The 19,336-nt window shown below is 38.5% G+C and overlaps 2 protein-coding genes across 4 annotated transcripts in view; one reads left to right on the top strand and one right to left on the bottom strand.

Moving 5' to 3' along the window:
• The window catches only part of LOC106878040 (RNA helicase aquarius), a 127,081-nt gene that overhangs the window by 40,716 nt on the left and 67,029 nt on the right, over positions 1-19,336 (bottom strand). The window contains exon 2 of the mRNA XM_089342132.1: positions 18,966-19,325. Coding sequence (XP_089198258.1) covers positions 18,966-18,976 — 11 coding nt within the window. The 5' untranslated portion in view covers positions 18,977-19,325. The remainder of the gene's footprint in view (positions 1-18,965; positions 19,326-19,336) is intronic.
• LOC106878045 (uncharacterized) overlaps positions 3,795-19,336 on the top strand; it is a 76,478-nt gene continuing 60,936 nt past the window's right edge. For all 3 annotated transcript variants that reach the window (XM_089342136.1, XM_089342134.1, XM_089342135.1), the window contains exon 1: positions 3,795-3,843. The gene's annotated coding sequence lies outside the window, so the exon portion shown is untranslated. The remainder of the gene's footprint in view (positions 3,844-19,336) is intronic.

Genomic DNA, 19,336 nt, shown 5'->3' with positions numbered 1-19,336 from the left:
TAAGAATGAGGGTATTTGGAGCTGGAAATATTACCAAAACGAGACCTCCACTTCTTCACGTCATACTGGTCACAAGTGAGAGACGAAAGAAACCGCAAACGAAGCCATTATACCCGCGAAGTGGAAGGAGATTGTGGGGTGCAATCAGGGCCGGAGTTAGGAAGTGCTGGACCCAATTAGAGAATTGTCTGTTGGGCCCTTTACAAAAGCTGGAGATTGATGTTTTATGCTTCATGTAGTACGCCAGTCCCGGCCAAAAAGCATTGAATGCTTCAAGCTCCACCATTAGCCACGATATCCTAAAAGTTCAACATGGCGTCCTCCACTTGAGTGTGTACGCGAGCGAGGCCCTCTCTTGGCACGGGACTCGATTTGAAGAAATCTGTATAATTAGTTTCAAAACGGCCCTGGTAGAAGTGTATTTTTCAGCCTATGGAGTAGGCTTAGAAGGGTGAACAGGCGGAACTTGGTGAGAGAAGTCAAAGACGAGTAGGGCCATAGAGGCAGCACAGCAGAGAGTTCAATGACATGGATATAACATGTCGAAAGGGATCTCGTGAAATGATTTATGTTCAATGTTGACCGGATCAGTTAAATTCGTAATTGGTTCCAAGTCTGGTGTGTTGCCGTCTCTAGCGAATCTTAAAAAATTGGGAAATTGCCAAAAGTAAAATATACAAGATCTGTTAAAAGTCGAGAGGTCTTACTGCAAAGCTCTCAGTCTATACTCAAGGGTACAATCAAGTTCTTGGCAACTAGTAGGAGTTACTTGTACGGCAATGCAAATGAGGGAGAATAAGGGATCACAGTAGGTAAAAGCATTAACCCTTTCCGAGTAGGGCAGACCACTTCTGAAAGGTATTTATTTATTAAAAAATTCATTTGGGTAGGGGTACATTTGTGTAGATATGCCATGAACCAGAAGACCAAAGTACATCGTAAAACAGAAAATTCGCCTGCAGCCGAATTACTGTGGATCTTGCAGGCATGAAGTGAATTCGATCCACCATAGCCAAATTTCAAGTAACAGTTCAACAGAACTTTTCTCACGGTGGAACAATAGTTTTTCTGTGACAGCAGTTTTACATTTGCCAGATTGTCTTAGCAAGGCTGAAATAATGTCTTCACCACTTGACCCATTTAACCTCTTAACCTCTTAAGATATCATAGACCACCAACGAAATCCATTGTTCTCAACGATATATCTATCCTTCTAGATAGTTATAAAAACAAGAACCCCCAAGCAAAGATCAGTTAGTCACTTGGTGACAACTCAGTCTGTTTGGGACAACTCAATCAGTTAATGAATGACAACTCGAGTCAGAGACAGCTACTATCAGTTAGGGAGCTGAACGCTAGAATCATGATCACAAGCAAGGCAGCTACTAAAGACAATAGTCAGAGGGAGGAATGAAATTTACTGTCAGCAACTATGAGACATCTCCCCACGACCCTACAACTTTCACTAGCTCTAGTTCTGTTCTCTTACAACATCATTCTATCGCTATCTGCAGATTACTACTAGTCGATTACATCGACCGCAGTACTCAACTGGTACTTATTCTATCGATCCCGGAAGGATGAATGGCAAAGTCGACCCTGGCGGAATTTGAACTCAGAACGTAAAGACGGACGAAAAGGTACTCCGTCGTCTACGAAGTGTTTGAATTGATCCAATCAATGGAACAGCCTACTCGTGAAATTAATATGCAAGTGGCTGAGTGCTCCACAAGTACGCGTATCCTTTACGTAGTTCTCTGGGAGATTCAGTGTGACAGGGCCGGCCCTTTTGAATTACAGGTACTATAGTACCGAGTAAAGCGAAGAAACGCGAAATAAAGGATCTTGTTCAAGGACATGATTCGCCGCCCAGAATCGAACTCATGGCCTTACGATCGCGAGCCGAATACTCTAACCACTAAGCCACGCGCCTTCACCCCCTCCCCCTACCACACATGTATCTCTGAATATTTTCTTTTCTTATCTTCCGTACTTATTTACCGTCCCTCGCTTTCGTTTGTCACATTTTCGTCCTCTCTGGGGAAATCGAAGCAAGCATTCCTAGTTTTAGAAATACTTTATGTTTACCCCTCACACTTACGCGCAAGTGCGTGAGGGCACCTTCGAAAGGATCGCTTAGCTTAGGAATAGCAGCTAAATAACCCCGGCCCCTCCAAACTGTACCATACCGGCTTGGAAAGCGGGCACATTTGTTGATGTAGTCTAGAGCAGGGGTTTTCAAACTGTGGTCCGTGGACAGCAAATACTTTTTATGGGCAATTTGATTTAAAATATGTTTTTTAATCGAAATCTTTTAATTGACAATAAACCTATTTGTTAAATACTGTTAAATAAATAAATGTAAAAGTATATGTTATTTTAAGCAAATATTTATGTATAAATTTCATAAGCGTTTATAAGGGGGTCCCTAAGGTAAAGCCTGAAATATAAAGGGGTCCGCGTGTCAAAAAGTTTGAAAACCCCTGGTCTAGAGTACATTATGCCTTAAAAAGAAAGACGCGGCGCGATGATCACAGGTGAAATGTCTTTGATCTCAGGTTTTCTCGATAAGGACCACCCTGCAGTTATACAACAACGTATGCGTGTGTGTGTGTGTGTGTGAGGGTATAAATTCCTACGATTCTCACGAGAAATCATTAGAACAGAATTAAGATATTAATCTTAGTAACGCTGATAATGTAAACACACACACACACACACATATATAACCGAAATGGAATTATGTATAATAAATTGTAAGAAAATGGTGCGTTTGAATTTTGTGTTGGCTTCCTGTTGTAGTTTTTAAAACCATTTTCGATGTAAATTTGAAATAAAAAATTAATAAACCTTGTTAAGATGAAAAATATTCAAAATAGATTTCGAAATAATAATAATAATACTAATAATGATAATAATAAATCTAGAAAATTTTAAAATATTATTTTGAATATGCAAACGGTATACTACATAAATAACGTCCTATTTCACGAGTAGATAAAGTGTTTTTAAAAATAGGTAATAATATTTTAAAATTAAATAAACACCTGTTAAGATGAGAATATGTTATAGGTTTAAAAATGCAAGATTTCTGTTAAAATACTTAGAATGTAAAACATGGTATCCTGGAAACAATAAAGAAATGGTGTATAAATATAGTGCTGGTATAAAATATTATATGAATTGAGAACATTTTGTGGTTGAAATTTAATTAAGAGAAAATAAAGCGGACGATAGGAAAGTTGCGCTCCGCCATACTTCCACTTAAGTGCGTGATTAAAACTCTTAATTAAAGCACCCAGCCTAATTTCTCCGAAGAAAAATAGTCCTGCATTTATTTATTTCTTAAGTATGTTTTTTTCAGTTGTAGCGGTTTTTTTTTTAGTTTCTTCGGATCAAATAAAGACCTGGGTTATACAAAGAATAGATTACGAAAAAAATACACCTAAAAAATCGGAAGTCAGTCTGATGCTAAGCAGTAAATGATATTAAAATAATAAAACTAGCGGATTATATAAAACAATAGATAATTCAACGCAAACGAATTTAATAAAAAACAAAACAAAACAAAACAAGACCATTAAAAAGTGAATTAACTAGAAATAAAAATATGAGAATAGAAGAAAAAAAAGGATAATTTTGATCTATAATTAATATTATTTTTCTTAATTTTCCAACAAAGTCTCTGATTCAAAAATAGAGATGGACTTCAATGATGAAGTGAAGGGCGAAATAGTTCCAAGCTATAAACGTTGTTGTTAAGTAGTGATAAGCCGCTAATCTTGTATTACTCCGCTTTGATTGGAACCAGCAATGTTGGCTGTCGTCTAAAATTTACCCAAGGTCAGTATTTCTTCACAACATATCTCTTACTTCATGGTTCTTCCTTACAGTCTATTTATTTACAAAGTCCCCCCGTTTATTTATTGTCCCATATGTAACATCCATTTGCTTTCTCTCTGATGCATTTCTGTATATTTCTTTCTTTTTTTTCCTTCGCTTTTTTTCTGTTCCTCTCTCTTTCTCATCTCTCACGTATTTTCTATTCATTCTCTCCAATTGCAATTTAAACCAAACATTCCCCAGGTGTATCTACCTTGTAAATACCGTCACCACACGTTTCACTGAAAGACATGAATATCACAAGATCGTTGTGTGTTTACTACTGTTATTATAATCCCCAACAAATGCTCTGTTGCCCTATATAACAAAAATGTTGACGGAATGTAAACCTGACGAGCCCGAAGCCACTACCCAATTAGATCTAACAACCCAATTTCACTTCATTTCTCTCGTTTAATTTCAGTGGGAATGTCATGAATGCCACACGTTCTTACTTAATTCATTGTCTTTATAAATTCCAGAACGATTATCTATATAAGACCTCTATTATCTTAATCGGGTTTCGTGCATGGTGGAAACGTCGGACAAAATGCCTTGCGGTATTTAGTCACGTACGTCTCCGTTATGTTCTGACTTCAAATCCCTTTCGACTTTCCGATGTTTAACACAATCGACGGAATAATTCAGTTATCAGGGGATCAATATAATCGGGCGATCCCTCCCTTAAAAAAAGAACGTGACCTCTTCGTCTGTATTAAAAAAAAACCACGAATCATCGTTTGTTATTCATTCATTCATTGAAGATGACCGGAGACGATTTTAAAAACACTGGACTAAATGAATTTCGTTATTTTACAGCTTCACTTCCTAACTTCCAGAATTGGGAAGACACATTCTTTTACTTTTGAAATATTTGCTAAAATGTGAAATGTTTATAAATATTTAAAATACAGCTATAAGGGCTGTCGATTTTAACATTTACGATAAACTAACGGTGAGGAATATTTCTCCACGTATGAAATGCTAAGTGAGGTTTATTGAAAATATAACAATAATTATAAGAATAAAAACTGATTATTTATGATAACTCGTTCGCTAAAATAGGGGTTGCGATGATTGTTAAGTTTGAAAACCGCTGATTTGTGGTGTCTTCAGGTGGATCTGTCGGTTACTATATAATAACCGATCTGTCTTTCAGCTGTTTTCGGTTCGAGACCTCACCCAAATATCAACATCATCATTTCGTCTTATATGGAGGCGGGGTTAATGGTGTTGATAAGGCAGGTACCAATAATGTTGTATGTTATCTGAGGTCAGCCGTAATCGAGCAAACCTGTGATCGAAGGCTTTCCAGCCACGACCATCTCGTTTTATCTTTCAGACACGGTGCGTGTGCACTGCATCGTCTGCGTCATGTAGAAGACAGGTGCCTACGTTTTAGTTCCCGAGACGAGGGACCTCTTGTAATTCACTATTTACAGAACAATTATATTGATATCTCACGTCATTAAGAAGGTTCTAATTAGAATTATCTCTAAGGACTAAACAACTACGTAGATGGAGAGAATGTTTTCGAAAAGGCGCAGGCGTTAATAATGAATGGTAAGAAAGTTGCTTCCCAGCCGCATTGTACTGGGATCAGGCCCTACTGCGTGGTACCTCGGGCCAGCGTCTTCTGCTATAGCCTCGGGCTGACCAAAGCCTTGGGAGTGGATTTGGTAGACGGAAACTGAAAGAAGCCCATCTGTGTGTGTGTGTGTATATATATATATATATATATATATATATATATATATATATATATATATATATATACACATATATATATATATATATATATATATATATATATATAATGTGTGTGTCCACTACCACTTGACAACCGGTGTTTGTGTGTTTACGTCCTCGTAACTTAGCAGTTCAACAAAAGGGATCGGTAGAATAAGTACAGAGCTTAAAAGCAAAATAAATACTGGGGTCGATACATTAAACGAAAACTATAAGACGGTGCTCCAGCATGGCCGCAGTCTAATGACTGAAACAAGCAAAAGGTAAAACAGAGAGCGGCTCCAGGAGAGTCCGAGGAACCAGGGACCAGAGCTTAATAATGGTGGGGGAGAAATGATAGGTACTTTGGCAATGCTTAGTTTCAATACACCAAACTGGGGACAGCAGTAAATTCAATAGGGCGTGGCTTCACAATGTTTCTTCTAGAAACACCGCAAAACTACGCAGTCCATCAAATATTCTCCGGTCGCATCTGGTGAGACCGAATCATTCCTCGTCGGAACCCACTAAAGAAGCATCCTTATTTTTCAGTACCTTTTTAAGCATCTCCAGTGAGGTGGTCATGACATTAGCAATCCCAGACAACAGAAATTTTAAAATCAGGAGGACGCAGGTGGCAACAGCTTCGTTAGCCACACCAGAAAGCCGACAAGCAGGTCGAGGTGGTCTCTGCTGAATCTAGATTGCAGATAAATACAAAAACAAAGTCATGGTGCAATTAATACTGTCATCTCGACATCGGAAACGTCAATATCGACCCAGTGTTTTCCTTTACGTGCATACCTTGATGCAGAACTAAATGACACAAACAATTGCAGCAAGGAAATAGAGTGAATGCTAGCTAAGGTACGATGCACCAAACACGACAAACGACTGGCGACATCTGGAAAGATGATCTGTTGACATTAAAACCAAGATACAACCTCGTAAGAGTGTCAGCTGGTCTGTAGCCCTCTGTGGCTACGAAATGTAGAGCCCTGAACTCTACTGATGACAAGAAATTAACATTTGAGATATGGCTGGACAGACGGATCTTTGGGGAGCCATAATGAAAGGAGATCCAACAATTTCATTCAAGATTGATACAAAACCAATACTTCTGGAAATTGTTATTCAAAGGAAACGTCGCTGTTTTGGACGTATTTCAAGAGCTGAAGGGATATCAGAACCGCTGTACTTGAAGGCGTAATGGAAGGAAGCTGCCCGAGATAAACAAAGGACAGTGTAACATGATGCTGGGTCGACAAATCCTTTCATTTTTCGACTCAGACATGCAACAAGTAGGTTGCATTGGAAGAAGTTGGTTGCTGTGGATCTGGCACAGTGTGGGCCATGGATGATGACGATAAGTACATCAAGCACTACATTGTCCAAAGCTCTTCTTTTGTTTTTGTTTTTGAACAGAGACAATACACATGTGATTTGAGGGGAAAGTTGGCTGCTGTTTCTAAAAATTCGGGCGACTACTTAGAGCTCGTTGGCTCCATGTGCCAGTGGTGTATGGACGTCTTTTATTATTTTTTTTACTTGTTTCAGTCATTAGACTGTGGCCATGTTGGAGCACCGCCTTGAAGAATTTTAGTCGAACAAATCGATCCCAGTCCTTATTTTGTTTTTAAATCCTGGTACTTATTTGCCGAACCGCTAAGTTACGGGTATGTAAACATACCAACACTGGTTGTCAAGCGGCAGTGGGGGACGAACATATATATATAAGCCGCGCAGTTCTTTCAGTTCCCATCTACCCAGTCTACTCATAGGGCTTTGGTCGGCCCGAGGTCATAGTAGAAGACACTTGCCCAAGGTGCTACACAGTGACGTTTGCGCCTATATACGTTGCTATATATATATATATATATATATATAATTGTTAAAGAGGACATCTACAATGGTTCCATAACTTCCGTCTCGGCTATAACCTTGGAGTCCTGTAATCCGTTACAGCACTTATCCAGCGTACCTAGTCGTTTAGATCACCTGTCAACTAAACCCCCATAATTTATATATATATATATATATATATATATATATATATATATATATATATTAGTTTATGTTTATATTAATATTATCTCAGTTTAAAAAAACCTTTGACAATGTAAATATGTTAATAGTTACCATAGGTAGCAAAAATTACACAAAAAACCAAGATATTACAGCCGTTTTATAGGTAGAGATACCAAGTTAAAGTGATACATTTTGAGAAGATATAAAGTAGGAAGGCGTGAGAAGTGTAACTAGAATTATTTTTCTATGTGATTACAGCCGTTTCGTATAACTGCATAATTCTCTGAAGCCATCTTTTATACTACTTATATATATTAAAAATGGGGAGGACCGGTTTATGGGATTACCTTAGGTTTCCCGTCTATAAAGGGTTTAGCTTTATGGCGTGTCGTCAGATCCCAAAAACATATTGGCCCATGACCTCTTAAAAATATGGAAGGGGAAATATATATATATATATATATATAGGAAATAATTCGCCGCCACTAAAATGTAACGAAGGGTGATATATATATAATTCAATTTACAGAAAGCAAAAGACGAAGACAGGTGTGGGAACGGCAAGCAGGTGTATTAGTTTGACGCTCGGGAATAATGGAAAAGTCTTTGACTTTCTGAGCGTAGGCTCTTCGATAGAAAGGAATGAGAGGGGGGAAAATGGTGAGAGAATGTGACACACTCACACGTTTGTGTGTGTATAAAACACATGACTCAATGCTTAAGTCATAAGAAACGTGGGTGTGTGTGGAAAAATAGACTATCACAACACTCCTAATTCTTTTTTTATTATAAGTCTTAAGGGATCGATAACCCGTGCCTCAGAAGGAAATATCGAAGTAACAATAATGGGTTCTAAATTTTGGCACAGGGCCAGCAGTTTTGAGGGAGGGGGGTAAGTCAATGTAATCGGCTCCAGTGTTCAACTGGTGCTTATTTCGTCGGCCCCGAAAGGATGAAAGGCAAAGTCAACCCCGGCGGAATTTGAACTTAGAAGGTAAAAACGGACGAATTACTGCTAAACATTTTGCCCGGCCTGCTAACAATTCTGCCAGCGCTAATAATAATAATAATAATAATAATAATGATGATGATGATAATAATGATCTTAGTAATTATTTGCAAGTGAGACAGATCCAAACATTTTTTGGAGAAGGTTGATGGAACATTCAGAAGAGAACTTGAATGGTAGTTTAATAACAACTTATATCGTTTTAAGGAATTGGCATGAACGCCACAACACCCCATTTTCATATGTAAAAAAAGATTCAATGCATTGAGAAGTGAAGGGCATTATTGCAGTAGCAACAAACATTGAGATAATTCCTGGATGGAAGCAAGAATGTGCGCTAGCCACACCCGCTTTCATTTCGTTCATCTCGCTTTTAAACACACACCCACACACAGGTTCCCGTTTGTCCTATATAAACCCTCATTTCTTTCGAAAGTCGTTGTTCTATCATCGAGTTGGCAGCAGCATCTCTATCTCCTGGCATTAGTCGTGAATGCTCCATATTATCACTCCACTAACAGTTTCTGTCTATCAGTGTGTGTGTATATATATATATATATATATATATATATATATTTTGCCTGTGTGTATATGTATGTAGATATCTATCTACCTGCCTGCCTGTTCAAATATTTGTTTATTGTTTTTCTTTATTTACTCTCGGAACAACACATATATATGTTGCTTAGAGTCACTCCCTCCGTTTAGTCACATTTTTGTTTCATTTTAACAGTTAATGTTTACGACTTACAATGAAAATATATTTTCTATTATAGTAACTACGCTTATAGTCACACAACCTCTGATTACTCTCCCATGACAATCCCTTCCCATTCTTCGATTCTTTTTCCCTGCAGCAGACCCCGTTTGTAATCACATTCTCATGCTTTATTAACTCGTCTACTATTCACAGCAGTAACTTCTCTTATAAGTCATTCATCTTCCTCATTCATTGATAGCAAACACCAATCGTAGATACTCCACTTAGACGAGCCAGGCTCCTCGATATGGTTGCTAGAAATAGCAGCCTAAACCCTTTTGGAAACGCACCTTATCGTCTTTAAAACAGAGGCAAGGCCAAATTGGTTAATGTAGTCTTTAATATCTGTTATCTTTTTTTTTTTATTTCACTCCTGCGGCCATACTGGGGCACCACCTTGAAAGGTTGTAGTCGAATTATTCGACCCCAGCACTTATGGTTTAAAAGTCTCGTGCTTATTATGTTGGTCTCTTTTCCGAACCGCTAAGTTACGGGGCACGTACACAAACCAACACTTGCGGACACACACGCGCGACATGCTTCCACATAGTTTCTGCCTACCAAATTCACATACAAAGCATTGGTCGGGTTCCTGGGCTGTAAGTAAAAGACACAACGCCGGGCAAAATGCTTAACGACATTTCGTCTGTCTTTACGTTCTGAGTTCAAATGCTGTAGGAGTCGACTTTGCCTTTCATTCTTTCTGGGTCAATAAACTAAGTACCAGTTGTGCTCTGGGATCAATGTTATCGACTACCCCACTCTCCCAAAATTTCAGGCCTTGTGTCTATTGTGGAAAGGATTATTATTACTGAAATGACATGTTCTGAGTTCAAATCCCGCCAAAGTATTTTTTAAATCGATAGAACCAAAGTACCAGTCAAATACCGGGATCGATTATATCGACTAACTCTTCTTTCCTATCAAAATTGCTAGCCCTATGTCCTAAATTGTCAACACTGATTACAGAAAGAACATTATGTTCCGAGTTCAAATCCTGCTGAGGTTAACTTTGCTTTTCATTTTTCCGGTATCGATAAAATAAAATACCAGCCATGTGCTAGGGTCGACTGTATTGACCAATTCCTTTTCTCCTGAAAATTGCTGACCATGTGCCAAAATTAGTGACTATTATTACTGTATCGACCTTGATAATAAGGCCATGATTTTTCCGCTTATAATCACGTTATTTTCTCTTATTAATGCATTTAGTTTACCATGGCCTCGTTTGTGGTGATACACTTCGATTTTACAGTCAACAGACTCTGAATTTTACGGAATTATTAGTTATTGATTATCATTAATGGTAGTTAATGGTTTCTAAACTGAGGTGAAGACCAGAAATTTGTGGAGGGAGGGGGGGGGAGATTTAGTCGATGATATCGATTTCAGTATTTGATCGGTGGTACTTTATTTTATCGATCACGGAAGTATGAAAGGTAGAGTTGACTGCGACGGGGGTTTTGGACTGAGAACGTAAAAATCAGGAAGAAATGTCAGGAAATAATTTTTTCCGATGCTAAAAGAAATTATTATTTGGAAAAAAAAAAGTTGCCTTTACGCTCTGAATTCAAATTCTGTTGAAGCCAACTTTCCCTTACGGAGTTCATATATAAAGGGTACCACATCGATTTTCTGGAACGATTTGGTTCGAAATTCTGATTTTTGTTTTCCGAACTAGGGACGGTTACTTTGGTCAAGACATTCTAAATCAAACAAATGTTAGATTTACTTAAATAATTAAATGATGTACAGGCATCTGTACATTAGTGTAAATTATAATTGGCCCCAGATCATCAGTGTCCAGAAAGTCGGTGTTGCTATAGAAACAAGAAATTAATACATTGACTCCACTCGTCCCCTCAAATTTGTGGCCTTGTGTTGATAAGAAACAATTAGTAATATACCATTACAAAGTTCAAATCTGGCCGAGTTTGACTTTGACTTCAATCCTTCCGGGTTCGATAAGTACAGATCAAATGCACGAGTCGATATAATCGATAAGCTCAGTTCAAGTACTGGAGTAAATCTAATCGACTGTTCCCCAATTTATTAATACATTTTTTTGCATTGTGTTTATGTTAGAAAGAATATACATCATTATTTCCCTCCGCTGTTTACAGCTGTAGCACTCACGTGCACACCAAATTTTCACCTTATTTGGTGAATTTAACACTCTCAGCTGACCACCATCGCTGTAACCTTTTCGTTTTCTACTGTCCCACTTTGTACCACTGTAATATCTATCTATCTCGCTCTCTCTTTCTATCTATCAGTCTGCCTGTTTATCTATCTATCTATCTATCTATCTCGCTCTCTTTCTCTCTATCTATCTATTTATCTGTCTATAACTCTCTCTCTATCTATCTCTGTCTATTTATCTCTTTCTCTCTATCTATTTATCTGTCTATATCTATATCTATCTATCTGTTTGTCTGTCTGTCTGTCTCTATCTATCTATCTATCTATCTATTTACCTGTGTGTGTATATGCGTTTGTGTCTGTTTATCCCATGTCGCTTGACAACCGGTGTTTGTATGTTTACATCCCTGTAAACCAGCGGTTCGGTAAATTAACGGTTAGAATAAATATTAAGCTTAAGAAAAATAAGCTCTGGGGGGGGGGGGTCGATACATTCGACTAAATTTCTTTAAGGCGGTATCCCAGCATGGCCGCAGTCAAATGACTGAAACAAGTAAAAGACACGCACACACACACACACCAACAATACTTATTTGAAAACACAATGGCTTCTCTTAGTCATTCAGTCACTTTTTGTTGGTCTTTATTTTTTGTTAATTTTTAGTAATGCTTAATTAAACACTTCTACTACCACGTTTACTATAAACTAATTTCGCTTGTCATTAATAAGAATTAACCAAGAGCGCGCGCGGGGGAGAAAGAAAAAGTGCGAGAGAGATGGAACGTGCGTGTGTATGTGTGTGTGTATATATATATATATATATATATATATATATATATATATATATACCGGAGTAAGCACGTAAATGTGCAACAAGGTGGAAAAAAGAGTACTCAAATACCAGAGGTAGAGTAATATTCTTTATTTAAAAGCAGCAGAAATATAACAAAAATATGACTCCGAGTAACAGTCTTTTGTTATATTTCTGCTGCTTTTAAATAAAGTGTATATATATATATATAATATATATATATATATAATCTAACGGATTTTGTGTGTTATTTTAAATGGCTCATAAACACCTTCCACGCTGCAATTGTTTATATAATAATTGTTTATATATATAATGATGTCGAATGTGAAACGCGTGACCTGTTGTCTATAATTGAATTTACAATAAGGTCAACAATGTCTGGATTGTTTTTTTTTTATTGATACAGAACGAGATGTTCCATTCTCTTTCATGTCTTTGGCTAAGATGAACTGACCTGACTATATTGTGGAATGAATGCAACAGCTCACCCGTGCCTGCCTGCTTTTTGTCTATTGATGGTGGAGGTGATGATGGTGGCATGACCTCATTGTATATTTCTCATCTCTTATGGTGTGTCTCTGTGTGTGTAGTTTCATTTGGTCCTGTTCGGGGTTATTGCATTATCCATCGTCTATGTGTAGTCCGATGATGGCTTTAGCTGACTGGAACTTCGAAGTGACTGTCAATACTATTCTTGTGTGATAGAATAATAAATATTTACTTAACAAAAAGTATTTGACTAATTCTTGAGTTTAATGTAAAATTGTTTTATTGTAACTTAGCATAAAAGCATACATGTATGTTACATCTATCTATCCATCTATCCATCTCTCTCTCTCTCTCTCTCTCTCTGTCAGTCTATTTATCTATCCTTCCCTCTTTCTTTCTCTCCGACGGTTGAACGTCTGTTATGTTTGCAGAAGATGTGGGTTCGAGTTCCATGATCAGCCTTCACCATTTTTATCCAGAGAGTTTTTAAACCCAATATTTACACACCATTATCAATAGCTTTATTTGCTTCGAGTTTCCATGTTCCGAAAACGAATGATATATATATAGTCAACGAACGTGGGAGCCTTTTCCGTTTCTCCCTTTTAGATACGGCAACCAAATGTCCATCAAATTATACTATACTCATTATTTTCAACAGAAGGCACAGATATACTATATCAGTGATGGAAGGAAAAAGAAAAAAACCCAACCTGGGATGATTGGAGGTGAAATAATGCCTTTGACCATCATACTACTTGGTCAGAGATGACCTAGGGTTAAAATACATCGCTCGCCAACGTGGCCTTTTCAGAAGTTCACGTGGAAGCCACTTCGTGACCGTTTGGCCTGCAAGAAATAATAGCCAAATCTCTCTGAAATAACACTAACGGTTTTAGAAAAGACTAATAATCCTAGATATGCCATATTCTAAATAATAGAAATATGGTTGTCTTATTTGGATCACCTTTTGACTTAAAGATCTCTGTTGGATCACGGCTCAGCTGGAGCTAAACTAGAGCTCACATCGTGTATGTGTGTGTGTATTAAATTTACAAGTTTTACTGTATCTTATATATATTATCAGTTTATCAGTGTGTGTGTGAAAGAGAGCCAAAGAGAATTGTGAGTAAACGTACATGGTCTCTCATGTGGTTGTTGAACTTGGTAGAAATAGCAACCAAACCTCCCCTCGTCTCAGCCCTCTAAAAGGAAAGGGGTCCTAGGATAATGTACAGGGTGTCCACAAGGTCTGGGTACATGGAGTAAATAAAATCGCAATTTAAACAATTAAATATAAAAAATAATAATTTCTTACAGTATGTGTTAATTACCATGTGGGTACATGGAGTAAATAAAATCATAACATAAACAATTAAATATAAGAAATAATGATTTCTTAAAGTATGTCTTAATCCCCATGTACCCAGACTTTGTGGACACCCTGTAGTATTAGATACACTGTGTCCGAAAATAATATTAATAGTAAAAAAGGCAGGGATTGGCCGAAGTTCGGACATTGCCCGCCAACAGGCAAACCAGGTTAGATGGAACTAAAGGAAAATAAAGAGAGGTATAGGTAGATAAATTGATTGATTGATAAATAGGTACATAGATAGATCTATGGATTGATAGAAGAGAGAAGAGGTGAGATAATATGTTGCTCCAAATTTATCAAGACTCACTCCTCCTTCTTCATCTCTGTTTTATTACATCCGACATATGCCAGTCGAATCAATTATCTGCTTGTTTCTTCTTCCATTCATTAATGAATCCATTCTTCTCTCTCTTTTTTTTTACTCTATCGCGTTTCTTTGACCCCCCCCCTTCTTTCTTTCTCTCTCTCTCTCTCTCTCTCTCTCTCTCTCTCTTGTGCCTCACCTCATTTCCACTTCAATATCGATCTTCTTGCATTCGTTATGAAAACAAAACAATCGATCGCTACTTTGCTACCATCACCACCTCTTTCAATGCCACACTTTTATAACCTCTTATCATCATCATCACCATCGTCGTCATCACCACCATCACTACCACCACCACCACCACCACCACCTAACATCATCAACACCGCCATCATCATAACTATCACCGTCATCGACACCACCACCACCACCATTACTGCCAATGCCATCGATATCACCATGGTTATCATCATCATCACCATTACAAGTACCACCACCACCACCACCGTTACATCCACCACCACCACCGTTACATCCACCACCACCACCGCCACCAGTTACAACTACCTCTGCCACCACCATCACCCCCTATTATCACGACTGTCACTGCCACCATCACCATCATTACTACCTTCACCATAATCACACCCACTGTCACCGCCATCAATATCACCATAGTTATTGTCATCACCACCACCATTGTCATCACAGCCATCATTTCTATCATTGTTATCCAGATAAAGGTCTCTGTGACTAGGGTAGGAGAACAATTAACCTCACATTTTGCTGCTGGATGACAAGTTTCATAATCAGCTCAATTAAACAGAGACACACACACACACACACACATGTATGCACAATACATTTTATACGTACATAGAAGAAGCCAGTTATTATGATCGCTTTGGGACAGGCTCTCTTAGATACTAACAGGCTGATAACATTAAGCAGAGAATATGAAAATTTGAACAATGTATATATATATATATATCTGAACAGTTTACACACACACACATCATCATCATCATCATCATCAACGTTTAACATCCGCTTTCCATGCTAGCATGGGTTGGACGATTTGACTGAGGACTGGTGATCCAGATGGCTACACCAGGCTCCAATCTGATTTGGCAGAGTTTCTGCAGCTGGATGCCCTTCCTAACGCCAACCACTCCGAGAGTGTAGTGGGTGCTTTTTACGTGCCACCGGCACGAAGGCCAGTCAGGCGGTACTGGCAACGGCCACGGTCAAAATGGTGTATTTTATGTGCCATCCGCACAAGAGCCAGTCCAGGAGCACTGGCAATGATCTTGCTCGAAAGTCCTTACACATGCCACAGGCACAAGTGCCAGAAAGGCGACGCTGGGCAATATATATATGATGGGCTTCTTTCAGTTTCTGTCTACCAAATCCACTCACAAGGCTTTGATCAGCCCGAGACCATAGTAAAAGACACTTGCCCAAGGTACCACTCAGTAGGACTGAACCACACAGGTTGTGCAAGCTTCTTACCAGACAACCTGCATATATTTATATGTCTGTTTTTGTGTGTGTTGGCAGGTTGTGTGGTAAGAAACTTGCTTCCCAACCACATGGTTCAGTCCTACCTTGGGCAAGTGTCTTTTACTATGGCCTCGGGCTGATCAAAGCCTTGTGAGTGGATTTGGTAGACAGAAACTGAAAGAAGCCCCCCATCGTGTATATATATATATATATATATATATATATATATATATATATATATATATATATATGTGTGTGTGTGTGTGTGTAAACTATTCAGATTGTATAACAACACTAGTGTTTGCACTCATCCAACTATGAACAGGTCTCCAGAAGAGACTACTTACAAGCTGAGTCACTCCACAACGCATAAATGACTACTGCTGTCTATATAGATTACCATATGAATATGTGTGTGTATATACATCTGTAGAAGAGTGTGTGTCTGTGTGCACAGGCACAAACATGGCTGTATGAACAACAAGTTCACTTTGTCGCTATCTGGTCTTCAGTTCTACCTCACTGCACTCAGCCTTCTTCAAGGGCTCAAGTGTTTTCTAGTTAGCCTTGAGCTTATTAATGCTTTGTGAGTGAATTTGGTAGATGGAAACTGTTTGAAAGCCCTGTGTGTGTGTGTGTGTATAGGCACATATATATATGTGTATAAAGGGGCAGGAGTGGCTGTGTGGTAAGAAGTTTGCTCACCAACCACATGGTTCTGGGTTCAGTCCCACTGTGTGGTACTTTGGGCAAGTGTCTTCTACTATAGCATCGGGCCGACCAAAGCCTTGTGAGTGTTTACGTCCCCCGTAACTTAGTGGTTCGGCAAAACAGACCGATAGAATAAGTACTAGGCTTCCAAAGAATAAGTCCTGGGGTCGATTTGCTTGACTAAAGGCGGTGCTCCAGCATGGCCGCAGTCAAATGACTGAAACAAGTAAAAGAGTAAAAAAAAAAATAGTAAAAGAGCATCCGTTGTTATTAATATTATCATCAAATTCCACTGAGGTTGGCTTTGCTTTTCATCCTTTCGAGGTCAATACATTAAGTATCAGTGAAACACTGGAGGCTCAGTGCAATTGACCAGTGCCCCTCTCCCCAAATTTCAGGCCTTGTGCCTATAGTAGAAAGGATTATTATTCTTATTATCTAAGACAGTGAGCTGGCAGAAACGTTAGCATGCTGGGTTTTTCGTCTGCCTTTACGTTTTGAGTTCAAATTCCGCTGAGATCGACTTTGCCTTTCATCTTTTCAGGGTCAATAAATTAAGTACCAGTTGCATACTGGGGTCAATCTAATCGACTGTGCCCCCCCCCCCCCCAATTTCGGGCCTTGTGCCTAGAGTAGAAAAAGAATTGTTAGCACACCAGGCGAAATGCTTAACAGTATTTCATCTGCCACTACGTTCTGAGTTCAAATTCAGCCGAGGCCGATTTTGTCTTTCATCCTTTCGGGGGTCAACGAAGTAAGTACCAGTTACACACTGGAGTCGACTTAATTGACTAGCCTCCTTCCCCAAAATATTTTCAAGTCCTTGTGCCTAAAATAGAAAGAGTAATAATAATAATGATAACAATAATAATCATTATTTTTTTTTACTGCTTTATACTGTGTATACTTTCAATTTTTTCTTTTCTTTTTTTTTTATCATTCCATTATATGTAACCCCCTCCCCTACCAGTTTATGTCTGGCTTTTGTCAGCCCGAGGCTATAGTAGAAGACACTTGCCCAAAGTGCCACACAGTGGGACTGAACCCGGAACCATGTGGTTGCTAAGCAAACTACTTACTACACAGCCACTCCTATATATATATCTATATATACATATATTTTTTTTTATATTTCTAGAGTATGCATGTTGGTGTGTATGACTACACCTCGCTTGTTAATTAAGGAATCTGGTGTGAAGCCACAGTAGGGTTTTGTCTGCATACCTTTTCCTTGACAGATTGGCTTCTGACCAAAGTGAGAGAAGTTCCGTCTGATATGCTATGATGCTGTTGCTGTTGTTGTTGTTGTTTAATCTGGCAGCTTTATACAGCCTTATCCACCACCACCACCACCATCATCATAATCACCACTATTACCATCACCACCCCTGCTACCACCACCGTCACCACCACTAGCACCACCCATCATCATCATCACCACCATCACCACTGCTACTACCATTCTCAGAATCACCGCCTCCACCACAGTCATCGCCACCACCTCTGTCATCACCACTATCATCATTACTGCCACCACTGCTACCATCAGCATTATAGTTATCATCACCATTTTGCTGTCAATTTTTTGGTCCTGGGGTTGCGTTAGGCATCTATCAACAGAATGTAGTTGTGCTCTTTCTTCTCCATATGTTCTGGTGTGTGCACAAAAAATATATGACTGTCTGGGAGGGAATGTGTTGTGTAAGCATACTGCGATACACATACATACATACATATATATACATATATATATCTATGTATGTATGTAGAGAGAGGGAGAGTTTCATGAATATTTATTTTAGTCACTGCACATACAGATTGTTTTTTCCAGTATATTTAGACGCTTAACTGTAGCTATATTATATACACACACACACATACATACATACACACACACATACATGCAATTTTTAAAAGTGTCTGTTACAAAAAAAAAATTCTGGAGAAAACAACAATTTAGGTCAAACTGTTCTATAAAGAAACCAGACTTTACCAAAGACAAATTCTAAATTGGAGGGAGCAGGACTTTTCTTATTCCAGTTTATTGTTGTAATATATATATATATAGGTGCAGGTATCTCTGTGGTAAGAAGCTTGTTTCCCACCCACATAAGGACTGGAATTGATTCATTCGATTAGAAATTCAATGCAGTGCTCCAGCATGGCTGCAGTCTAATGACTCAAACAAGTAAAAGATGAAAAGATGTACATACCTGAGGTGCATTCCAAAAGTTTTCAGACCTTTTTAGGAGAGGGACCATTTATTGATTTCAAAAGAAGGACGAACCTCTAGTCTCTTCTGTGCTCTTTGGTAGCACTCCACCCACTTCGTGAAGGCCCCATGGAAGACATTTAAAGTGAAGACCCTTGACATAGCCTCCTTCATATTCAAAAGGATGGCTCCTGAGGTTCTCTTTCAGAAGTCTTAGGGGAGCAAAATCTAGATTGTAGGAAGGGTGAGGGTCAGTTTTGATGCCCATCTCCATCAAACGGTTGGTTACCAAAAATGGAATTGTGGCAAGCAGTGTTTAGCAGAATGTGTTCAAAGTATTGTCACTACCATCTCCTTCAATCTGGAATAAAA

Source organism: Octopus bimaculoides, chromosome 25, assembly GCF_046866305.1.
Source record: "Octopus bimaculoides isolate indiv1 chromosome 25, ASM4686630v1, whole genome shotgun sequence".
In the NCBI taxonomy this organism is placed as follows: domain Eukaryota; kingdom Metazoa; phylum Mollusca; class Cephalopoda; order Octopoda; family Octopodidae; genus Octopus; species Octopus bimaculoides.
The sequence above is the reverse complement of the archived record's forward strand: the minus strand, read 5'-3'. Positions and strand labels throughout refer to the sequence as shown.